The 11,708-nt window shown below is 48.2% G+C and overlaps 1 protein-coding gene across 1 annotated transcript in view; it reads left to right on the forward strand.

Moving 5' to 3' along the window:
• LOC114862500 (thyrotropin-releasing hormone-degrading ectoenzyme-like) overlaps window positions 1-6,841 on the forward strand; it is a 66,738-nt gene extending 59,897 nt beyond the window's left edge. The window contains exons 17-20 of the mRNA XM_029162882.3: window positions 1,750-1,917; window positions 3,279-3,419; window positions 3,503-3,584; window positions 4,523-6,841. Of these exons, the coding sequence (XP_029018715.1) occupies window positions 1,750-1,917; window positions 3,279-3,419; window positions 3,503-3,584; window positions 4,523-4,675 (544 nt within the window). The 3' untranslated portion in view covers window positions 4,676-6,841. The remainder of the gene's footprint in view (window positions 1-1,749; window positions 1,918-3,278; window positions 3,420-3,502; window positions 3,585-4,522) is intronic.
• Window positions 6,842-11,708: the final 4,867 nt, after the last annotated feature.

Genomic DNA, 11,708 nt, shown 5'->3' on the forward strand with positions numbered 1-11,708 from the left:
TCAGTAATGAGGGAACGCCTCACATGACGTCGTATGGCAGCGTTTGGAAAAAGTCTCTCTATATTTATGAAGCAATTTGGAAACACTCACAGCCAGTGGAGGAAGAGTCCTGGATAAATGTACATTCATGCAGCGTTCATCTCTCCGGGGGTGTTTTTTTTATTTAGCGGCTGCCGTCACTGATTTGAGGAGCCCACATGCATGTGATTTTTATTACAGCTTTTATCAGAACGCTACAAGTGTTGAAGCCTAGGCGTCTTGTCAGGATGTACTACTGTAGGCATCCGTGAAGGGATCATGAGCTGCGTCTCCTGCATTTAAAGCGTGTTACACACCAGCTGCTGTGACGTGGCTCTGCCTAAACCCACAGCTAACATTTTATCACCTACATCCCCTGGAACATTAAACATCTCCCACTGAGGTTCATTTTACGTCACCCATCTAAATGGATCATTTTCTCATCTGTCCCATTGTGGCTGCAGCTGGATTAACCCAGCAGGGGGTTTTGGGTCGTCGTTAACCTCAGTATTCAGGTCTGTGCAGCAGGTTAGTGTTTGATGGACAGTCTACAGGCTGACTTGTAAGAACTTTGGGGATTTGGAGCAGTTTGACTGATTCGTGTGATGAGCGACGTCCTGAAGACATAACTAATTATACCCAGAGGTCTTGCAATCAGTCTAGACGTTGTTGGCTCGTCCAACCAACTGTGTTTCACTTCCTGTGTGAGTGGTCAGTGCAGGGTTGGGTTAAGGCCGCATTCACTGTCTGACTGGTGGCGTCGCTCTGTTGGGTACGTTAAAAGTTTTACCAGTCTGGCAACGTGACTTTCATTTTTTGTATTCATGGCGACATTTAGTCTGCAGAGTCAGACAGACATATGGACGGACCAAACCAGCAGATGGCACAGAGCTGTGTTTACTGTCAGAGTGGGAGTGTGAAGCAGAGGAAGAATGGTGGGGTATTTCAGGGGAAGATAGAGCTTTAAGAAATGAAACATCCTCCACAGACTGCTAAAACAGCTCGTACACACAAACACAACCAGTGTGTTAATGGGATCAGAGCCATCTGGAGGATTCAGAAGCGCCGCTCCTCCAGTCTATACCCAGGAAGTATGACTTCTGAAGTAGTGAACAGGACTGGAGGTAGCCGCCACCGTACGCGCTGTGTTATCTGCTTAAACACACGCGCCAGCACAGATGCCGTTTGAGGAGAGCTTTAATGCTCTGTGAGTGTGTGTGTGTGTGTGTGTGTGTGTGTGTGTGTGTGTGTGTGTGTGTGTGTGTGTGTGTGTGTGTGTGTGTGTGTGTGGCCTGCTCTTAAGTGGAGCATCTCTAAAATGATTTCCCAGGTCGGTGGATGATGTAATTGTCCCTGCATCACTCACTCTGCACTCACTCACGCACACACACACACACACACACTTGTGAGGTGGTAGTAAGGAAAATATATCATTTCGTAGCAGCTGATTTCACAGTGTTATGACGAAAAATGTCAGGTTTTGAACAATTTAGGTAAAGTACACAGATTAGAGCACATTTCACCTGCTGGGTTAGGTGTGTATGTGTGAGTGTGACTGCACAAGGTAGAACATACAATTTACAAGTCAGCTGGTCTGAGTGTGCAGACGAGTCCTATTGGGGCTTTAGTTTTATTTCCATCTGTTGCTTTTATTGCACAGAAGTGAGATGAAAACATTTTCACGTGCCTGAAATGTGAGCCGTGGTCTGACGGCCCGTTGTGTCTCTGTAGGATTCCTCCCAACATCCGAGACATAGTTTACTGCACCGGTGTGAGTCTGATGGACGAGGACGTGTGGGAGTTCATCTGGATGAAGTTCCACTCATCCAACGCCGTTTCAGAGAAGAAGATTCTGCTGGAGGCTCTGACCTGCTCCGACAACACCTTCCTGCTCAACAGGTAGGAACAACACGAGCTCTGGGTTGCAGGGATGCAGGGATGCAGCCTGTTTCCACTGTACTGGCAGACAGCTTCTGAATGATGCAGCCACTCGGAGCTCTGTTTTGGTCTCCACCAACTCCTCCCTGGGTCGTCAGCTGCCTAATGGTCCACAGTGAGTTGGGGAACGTGTCTGTCTGTGTTTGCTGCCGAACAGGGAGCGTGCCGTGTGGCTTCTGGGCCGGCCGCTGCTGCTCGTAACAAGATTAATGGGAGCTGTGGGACTGAGCCGCAGACAGTAAAGTTGTGAGCCGTAAAAGCAAGTTGACTGGTACTAAAACCTGCGTTGGCCTGATGGGAGCGTTCAGCCGGCTCCGTCACTAACGCAGGGCCGTGTGCTAATATAAAAATGCTCAGTTTATCCGCAGATGTTTTGTTTGTCTGCATTGGGACAGTGGCTGCATTACCAAAATAAAATAAGAGCTGGACGCAGATGGTTTGTTTTTTTACTGCAGCACGTTTCAAGATGATTTTCATGCTGCACTGAACGACAAAACTGATTGCAAGCTGAAAAGTGCCCAAGGCCTTACGTGTAGATAAATCCAGCCCTGAGTGAGTGTGTGTGTAGCGGGAGTGTGTTTTATCAGCCGCTAACTGCTGCTATCTCTCACTGAGAATAGGGAGGACAGATATCGCACACACTCGCTGCTGTACATTGAGACGGAGATTGTGTGCGTGAGGTATTGATTTTCTAGCCACAGTAAACTGTTGTGCAATCAGAGAGGTAGTACTGCATGTTCAGATAGCAGCCGTCACACACACACACACACACACACACACACACACACACACACACACACACACACACACACACACAATCAAACGCCTCAGCACAGAAACCCACTGATTGGTCACACAGGAAACGCTTTCAGCACAGTGGGATTGTGGGAAAAGAGAGAACATTGATTTGGGGGTTTAATGGAAAGACGGCGGCTACAAACAAGCAACTAAGACGCGCGTGCACACACACACACACACACACAGGAAAACAAAGTGAAGGAAGATGAACCACATTGGATGACTGAACATCAGCAATTTGTTTCAACTTCCTTTTTTCTGTTTTCTCTCTTGTCCTCGCTCTTACATCTTAAAAAAGACTTTAGAAACTTGGATTAGTGTGTTTACACAAATTGTCAAGCTTTGCAGCCAAACTCTTTGTGTGATCACCAGGTTTGTGTAAATCCCCTAATTCCCTCCTCCCCGACAGGCTGCAGTAATTAGATTAGTGCTTTGGAGGAGTGATTCCAGGTGTGACAGACACGCTCTCATGTTCACTGCTTCCAGTCCACCTGATGCCTCTGCTTCGTGTCCCTGTCTCGCAGGTTGCTCAACTTGTCTCTGACCTCAGACCTGGTCCCAGAGCAGGACGTGATCGACGTCATCGTCCACGTAGGCAGAAACCCTCAGGGTCGAAGTCTTGCCTGGAAGTACTTCAGAGAAAAGTGGGAGGTCCTGAACGCACGGTGAGAATCAGCGCGTGCAGCGTCTGCACCTGTTCACATCACGTTCCAGCAAACTGACCCTGTCTCTGTCTGTCTCTGCTCAGCTACGGCGAAGCCTTGTTCATGAACTCCAAGCTCATCAGTGGAGTCACAGAGTTCCTGAACACCGAGAAAGAGCTCAGCGAGGTAAATACACTGAAGTGTGAGGCGTTTATGTAATATGTAGAACGTCAGGAGGTCGAGCTAATGATGGACGGTGATCTGGCAGAACAAAGCCTGATAATAACGCTCACCTCACAGTCTGTGTCTGAATAAAACATTATTCACCTGTTTGTTTTTAACTTCCTGTGAAAAACAGTTCTGGTTTGAAACGCGTAACAAAAGACGAGATAACAGCTCAGTGTCAGCGAGAACAACAACAAACAGCGTCTTCTCATTTGCGCTGGTGGTTTTAAAAGTGGTTTTAGGCTTTTAGAGGAAAGGTAAATTCTGCCTCCACCCACGACCAAGACGCATCCGGAACCAGCGAGTGACTCAGACGGTGGATGAGGGGAAAGATGAGAGTCTGTAGGGCAGATAAAGGAGCGCAGCGCTGTGGAGTTAACAATACCAGCTGTATTTAAGGAGTGGAACGCTTGGATTTTGTCCTGCGCTCCACTGAATCTGTCAAACTAAGTTTCCATTTCAGCCCTGTACCCTGAAAAAGGAAACTCAAAGTAAGTTTCTATACAGAAAGTTCTTTTTTACCTCACCACCCTCATATTTTAATTATGGACTCTTAAAAGCCTTTGATTCTTTAACTTCACCAGGAGTTATGAGCCTAATTATCAACCTCTGCTTCATAACTTGACTATTTCGGAGTTTTTTAACTGTAACTATCGCAAAACGAGTCTTTCTGTAAGAGCCTCGGGGATGAGGATTTAACTTGTAGCTCAGGGCTAGAAAGCGATATGTTCTATGACCAGAGGTAGACACAGAAGCTCACACGGCGTCTGCCCTGAAAACATGTGCAGTGGAGCATCGTCCCCCGTTCCTTTCTCTTGGTGGAGGGTTCCTAATTCTGCTCTCATGGCCTCTCTGTCACCTCTCCTTCCTTCCTTCCCTCCTTCCCTTCATCTCCCCAGTTGAAGGACTTCATCCTGTCCAGCGGCGTGGGGGCGGGGCCTGCTTTGCCGCGAGCGCTGGAGATCGTCGAGGGCAACGTGCGCTGGCACCGCCTCTATCGGCGGCAGTTCTACCAGTGGCTACGCAAACCTCCGAGCTCCGCTCTCGGCTGATGCTGCATCAGCTGAGCGACGGCGGCGCGACTGCAGAGGGACTGCTAGCGCTGTGCTAGCGCAGTCAGACCGAATGCACATAGACACGGACTCAGCTGGGCCCTCGGCTGGTTTCTCTGCTGGTTTAGTATTTGAAGATTTTTGCTTTCAGACTCATTTGTTATTTCCTGTGTGGCTGATGTGGTTTTGAACTGGTCTGTGTGCTGTAACAAGTAAAGACACATTTAGACTAACGCTGCTAGCACTCAAGCTGTCAGTTCAGTTAGCATTAGCAAGCAGCTAGCCTCGATCTGCCCAGTGATAAAACCTTCAGGAGCCACAGGAACCAACTGCCTCCAAGCAGAGAAGGTGTTTGTGTCGTCTGGACTTGCCTCTCTTTCAAACAGTCTGTACGTTGGTGTCCGAACGATGCTGCTGCAGTTTACGGCTTCACTCAGCTTCTCCACAGCAGCTGCTACAAGCACCCCTCCAACCCTGTCCTAAGATATCTCAACCTGGACGGCTTCATATCTTACAGTGTGTAAACCAAACTCACAGTCAGACGCCGCAGGTTTTCATTCTTCCCAGCTTTCAGCTCCAACCAAATCATTTTCTAAGCAGAGCTAAACCAGTCGCTGCTGTGTTTGCTACATTAAACCAACAGTCAAGGGCAGGTTTCCCAGCAGTTGGATGCGTTTGGATCAGTAAACAAAGCTGTAGTTAACACAACACTGAGTCTCAACTCACTCAACTCACATCCACACGGACTCAGCATCAAATTAAAGTACAGCCTTGTGTCTTTTTCATGATCAAAAACTTGAGCAGTTCGGAAACTATCAGCAAATTTGGGAAATTTGACACAGGCTTAAATTAGCGACTAATATAAAACCTCACAAAAACTTCAACATTTAAACCACGTGGGAAAAACAAGCCTAGCTGGAAATGCCCAGAGTGAAAAGGACTTAACAAGGTAAAAGGTGTCACATAAAAGTAAAGCCATAGAGACTGAATCTGTCTAAAAGCATAACGGTTGTTGGCCTGAACATTACAGCGGCAAACGCAGCAGTCATTAGAGCAGAGACAAGCTGTCAGCCGCTGCCTGTTGAGCACAGATCAGTTTAATGCTGCGTGGCCCACGTAATGTGTTCAAATGTGGACAGAACAGATTCAAGCCGATCATCAGTGGAGCTTATTTAATAGACTGGACTGTGTGACGGTTTAAACCCACGAGGCCTCTAGTCTGACGACAGTAAGCCTCCGTCTGCTGCTGGAGACTTCGTAGGCTTGTATCTGTGGCAGACGCTCCACTCATCAGCGTTGTCGGTGGTGGATTTCTGATGTGGTGGACGTCTCTGGGGTCCACACCAGTCTGGAGCCTGATTACATGGACGGGGCTTCAAACACAGTGGAGATGTGGACGAGGCTGTTCACCTTCAGATCTTTGAGTCTAATGAATTCCGACGACGACCTGCCCTGTGGTGAAAACAAAGCGTCGGACACGTAAGCTTTGGAAAAATACATGAGACTTTTCTGAAGAGCGGATTGATGTCGGAGACGTGAATCAAACCGTGGTCCTGCTCAACAGACTGTCTGCATCGCTCCTCTTCCATTAGATCCGGCTTTGATGTTATTTATTGAGCCATATGTGAATTAATGGGCCTGCCTGCTTCTACAAACTGTGTCCAGTGAAGTGTGTATGTGTGCGTGTGATGAAGATGATGATGAAGAGAACTGCAGCAGCTGTAACGTCGCTGTAACAGGCAGGAAAGTGTAAATTACGGTCATTAAAGATTTTATGGTGGTGATTACGACTAAGGACGATTGTTGATGGAACCCTAATAATGGCGTTGGTCTCTAACTGTTTGTGGAAAACGAGTTGATTTTATAGTTATGATGATGATTGGATTTTTTTACCTTTATTGTCCTGTCAGGGAAATAAAGCACACAACAAATCTGCCCGACTTATAATACACACTATCAAATATATGCATATGATATTTAAAATCAGAACGTGCTGTTGAGATGTAAAACTGATGAAATGCTGTTTGTGGTCATTCTGATCAAGGTGATGACTTGGGACCAAAATGTGACTGAAATAGGAAGATGAATATTTAGTCCTCCTTCCTGTTTACACTGCTGTGGTTTCCTGTGTTTTCTGATGGAGAGACATTAAAACCATTAACCGTGTGAGAGTCTGGTTACCTCTGTAACTGAGATGCTGAAGAGTCGTCTTGGCAACGGTCAATGAGAATGTAAGGCCCGGTCTCTTATGTGTTGGAGATCATTGGTTTAAGTATCAAGCACAGACTCAACACTTCATTAGTGGGTTTATATTAATGGCTGCTGGCTCCTGGTGTTTACCCCTCACTGTCACAGCTCTTTTCTCATCAAGGCTCAGTGAGCATCTTCTCCGTTCTCTTCATTTAATCCCAGATGTGAGCTGTGGTCTCTGCAGGGGCCTGATGTGAGATGCTTCCTGACGACTCTGGTTTAAAGCTTGTCACACTCTGCCACGGAGACTCGTGAGTTTGTTGACAAAAGTGCTACTAATTAGCGCTAGTGGTATGTCATCATCTTCAGTCTCCACCGGTTGCCAGGGAAACAGAGTGTCCTGCTTGTCTAAAGTATAGCCGTTACACGACACAGAATGGAGCGGGATTCAAACCAGCAACCTGCAGAGCTCTGTGACTGTATGGGAGACATCTCTCTACACTTTCTCCGCAGTGATTAATGCCTCCTCTTTTTTCCCAGGGCATCATGGGACATCACATCACGCTTACACCGCCAGTTGTGTGTGTGCACGTTCGCACTGAGATTAATGGCGCTCAGAAAGGATGTGACAGAGAGAAAAATGAGCTGAACACATGATAGAGAGAGGAAAGGAGAGCGATAGAGGAGTCCATCCATGTTTTATGAATGGAAGGAGGAGTTGGCCAGTTTACCATAACCCCAAACTGAAGCTGTCTGTTCCCAGGTTTATCTGGGGGCTGAGCTCAATAAAACGGGGCCGAGATAAAACGCAGGAGGCTGAAACGAAGCATGGAGCAGAGAAAACTTAGGAAGGAAGCTGGAGGAAAAGAATGTGAGTGAATAAACCAGTAGGAGGAGAAGTTAACGAGGGCTGAGGAGGAGGAGGAAGCCAGTAGCGGGACGAGGGCTGAGGAGGAGGAGGTGTCAGGGTGCGAGGTGGAGACGAGGAATCGGACCCGCTGCTTATTCTAAATGTCTTCTGTCTCTTCAGAGAATCTCATTTCAGATAACACGGTGAAAACTGTAATTCATTTTCTGATAACAACCATAATCCTTGGTTACCATGGTAATGGCTTCGCTGCACTTGACAGGAACAGAAAACGCTCCTACTTTACATTATTGGACTCCAAACACATTATTTCACGCTGGCTGTTCATCGTCGGACTCAGATCTCCTCGCTGGCGAGGCGAGGCAGACGTGCTGCGTGGAGACGGCTTGAATCTCTGCTGAGGAACCTGGTGCGCTGCGGTGCCGACTAACTGTTGACAGTGGATTAGTTGGTGACAGGGAGACAAAGATGGCGTCAGCTGACTCCTCCTCTGCTCCTCCAGCCGGCTCCTCTGTCCTTCCTGCTCCTCGGCAGCTCTCCCTCCGATCCTCCCTCCTCTTATCTTCTTCCTCCTAATCCTCCTTTCCTCTCTGGCTGCTTCATTTCAATATGAATGAAAGTTGAGCTGATTTTCCTCGAGGCGAAACACACTGCGCCTCCGTCTCCATCACACACACACTAAACAAAATAAATGCATTTTAGTCTCTGCAAACTGAATTAATTTAATTTATGTTCAGCTGCGTTTGCGCCGAGACAACGGGACCGGACTCGGGTTTATCTGCGTGTGTAAGAAGCTCAGGTTCAGGTTAAACCTTCATGCGTGGAATGAGTAAATCATTTAGTTCTGTGTGAGTCACACTCGCGGTCGGTCCTCTGATAATCACAGAGTCGCTGGGCATGTTTCCTGTTTCCGGTTCCCACGGCAACTGTAACTGTACCTACCTTGATGCACACGTGGATGGACTTTACTGTGTGTTTTACATTTTCTGCAGCCAACAGACTGCTGACAGATGAAAGGAAGCCCAGCATGAATAAGTAAGCGTGTGCCTCACAGTCTCATCACATTCCTCCATCGTCTACCATCACGTCGGCTCGCTAACGTCCAGTAACCACCAGTCTGCTCCGTCTCCACTTCTTCGTTAGTAGTAATAAATGGGGATTTCACACTCAGCCTCTGTCTCTTTATTGACCCAAAGGAAACAGTTAGATTAGACGAGAAGCCGATCTAAGACATCACACGTCCCTTTGATCTGTGATGAACCTTAACCCGTGACTGTGGTGGATGCAGATCTCACACAGAGCATTCAGCCTGTGATGTGACCGGCTGGAGCCTTCAGGTTCCTCCGTGATGTCCTCCAACCCTGTTCTCCACACTGTGCTCCGCTAAGCAGCGTCACATCAGACGGGCCCTTTGCTGGAAGCCCGAGGACCTGAGGCCGAGACAGGCTTGTTAATGTGGTCAGTCTGGTCTTAAATGAACACGTTGGTTCTCCACAGTTTTTTTTATTGTACATTCATAGCGTTTTATTGTTGTTGTCAAAGCTGGAGCCAAGTCAGGCACAGGAACTGTCTGATGCAGTTCCTGTGTGAGTGACTTTCTGGTGTTTGTGGAGACCAAAGCTCTCTCGAATTAAAGCTTCCCCACATTAAACAGAGCTGAAACCTCCCGCGTCATCGTGGCCGCATCAACATTCATATTCTGTGCCGCAGCCTTGACACGGGTCCCTGGAGTCTTTAGCTCCACGTCTCTGATCTGCTCATGTCACAGCGCACTCTGGGCTTGTTAACCTGTAGACGTGGTTTCCCTCCAGGGGATTAGTGGAAAGCACAGCTCTGCTGATCCGCTGCCTGGACCTTCAGGGTTTCTGCTCAATTAGGTACAAACTATTAATGTGAGGGACTTTGGGCTGGTTCCATGGAAGATCAGCGCCTGTGTGTTGGGAGCCATGATCCACCACCAGGACGAGTGTTCTTCAGTGGTTGTGAGCACCTGCAGCTTCCTGAACAGATGTTTGTGATGGTGAGCGCGTTCACAGCCAGTGAGGAGGAGGAGGAGGACGAGGCTGAAGTGGCTGCGTGTCGGCGTTACGCTGGCAGTGGAGGCTGATGGATGCTGGAGGCTCATGTATCTGCAGCCTGGTCCACGATGCTCCTCAATACTAACAACCTGACGTCACCCACTTGTCCATTTGGAGAAATGTCAGATTTCTACCTTTACAGATGTGGAGGTGATTGTGCGCTGATTATTGGTCGTTGTCTGGCCTATTGTTGCTCACCTTTACAGCGAATGCCCCTCGGCTCTTTTTCACGCCGAGCGCTTTCTGTCTGACGCCCACTCGCAGACTAAATCTGGGCTAATTGTGGCGCTGGGCACATCCATCCATCCGACACCCACAGTGGAACAAACACGAGTCACCGCGTTCTAAAGTCACAGCTTTCCTTCACTGCTGTTTGTTATTAGTGACCGTTGTGCCTTTCTCTTTCCAACACGAGGACCCACTGCTGAAACACATGGACGCTGCTTTAACTGGGCTTGAAGCGTGTCGGATAATAACACTAATTATAAACAGTCGCGCGTCGTCACCTACACTGTGTTTTACTTTTAATTGCACAAATTCACTTGAACGCACCAGCGCCTCTGTCCTCGCGCCGTCTCTAATGAGTGGTTTCAGTCGCTCCTTATAATAAAAGGCTTCTTAGAAAGCAAATGAAACCTTCCTTTCTCCTGCTGTCACCCAGCGAAAGGTCTGTGGGGGTGTTAGCAGCGCTGTGGGGACAAACTGGACGGCCGCTAAAGATGACGGACGTCAGTCGGCGGTTGGGGAAGGTTGTCAGGTACAGAGTCTTATTAAGATCCTGGAAATGAGAGAACGTCAGTGTTCTGTCCTCAGAGGCAGCGCAAGCAGCAGAGTGTGTGTGACAGATATTAGCATATCAATAGCTGCCTTCTCCTTCCTCCCACTTCTCCACTGTGTCTTTCTGTTGGGATGTAATTGTAGTCGATTATCAGACGAGCACTCTTATCAGCGCGCGCACACACACACTGGCAACAAAGAGCCTGATAAACAAACTGGCTCCCTCCTCCACATGGAAATGAATTCCAGAAGTTTACTCATTGCAACTGTAGGGAGAGATATTCGTAATACACAACACAGCCAAGAACGTGGGTTCAGCGGTGGGTCGAGCCGTTACCCGAGGACGGGGTCAGGTGTCAGAGCAGAGCCTAGAGCCCAGAGTTAGCAGAGTTAGCGTTAGCATCATCAAACTCGCCGAAGCTGGAGTTCTGCTGCTTCGTGACTCTGTGCTCGTTAATGTCTGAGATGTGTTTTCATGGTGCTGATGTTGGTGTATTAGCGGAGATGAGACGCTGGTGAGCAGGACTGTGACTGTCTGCCAGTAATTGGCTCCTGCAGGAGTTTACCATATCATCTGAATGCTTTCGCTAACTTAGCGTTAGTCCCAGAGTCTGGCCCCGTTAAAAGCCTGATGCGTCGTCACACGTTCCTGCTGCTCTTTAATGTCACTCATGGGCCTAAACACACCCACAAACTGTAGAACGGAGATTGAGACCAACATTCAGCTACTCAGCTCTGCACTAGCATCACTCACCGTGTTTGTGAAAGACAAGGGCTTTATCATAAATCAAACAGCTCCTCCAGAAATCTATACTTAAGAACAAATAAAACCGGAGGCTGGAGGAGTGCTGCCAAGCGCTTCATGTTGGAGCCAGAGTGTCTTCTCCTGTCTGAGGAGCTGGTAGGAGCTCTTTAATGGAACAAGATGGTGCATGATAGCGGCTGTGTGATGGGGGCGATGACGTGTCAGTCAGATACTCATCTTAAACACATTCCTGCTCTGATGCCCCTGTTTTCCTCACCTGGACCTCCCACAAACAGCGACTGGGTGGACGTCGGCTCAGTCAGCGTCTGTCGCTGCAGGTCTGTTAATTACAGCATGATGATCCGTCCTGAGACC

Source organism: Betta splendens, chromosome 9 (genome assembly GCF_900634795.4).
Source record: "Betta splendens chromosome 9, fBetSpl5.4, whole genome shotgun sequence".
Taxonomy (NCBI): domain Eukaryota; kingdom Metazoa; phylum Chordata; class Actinopteri; order Anabantiformes; family Osphronemidae; genus Betta; species Betta splendens.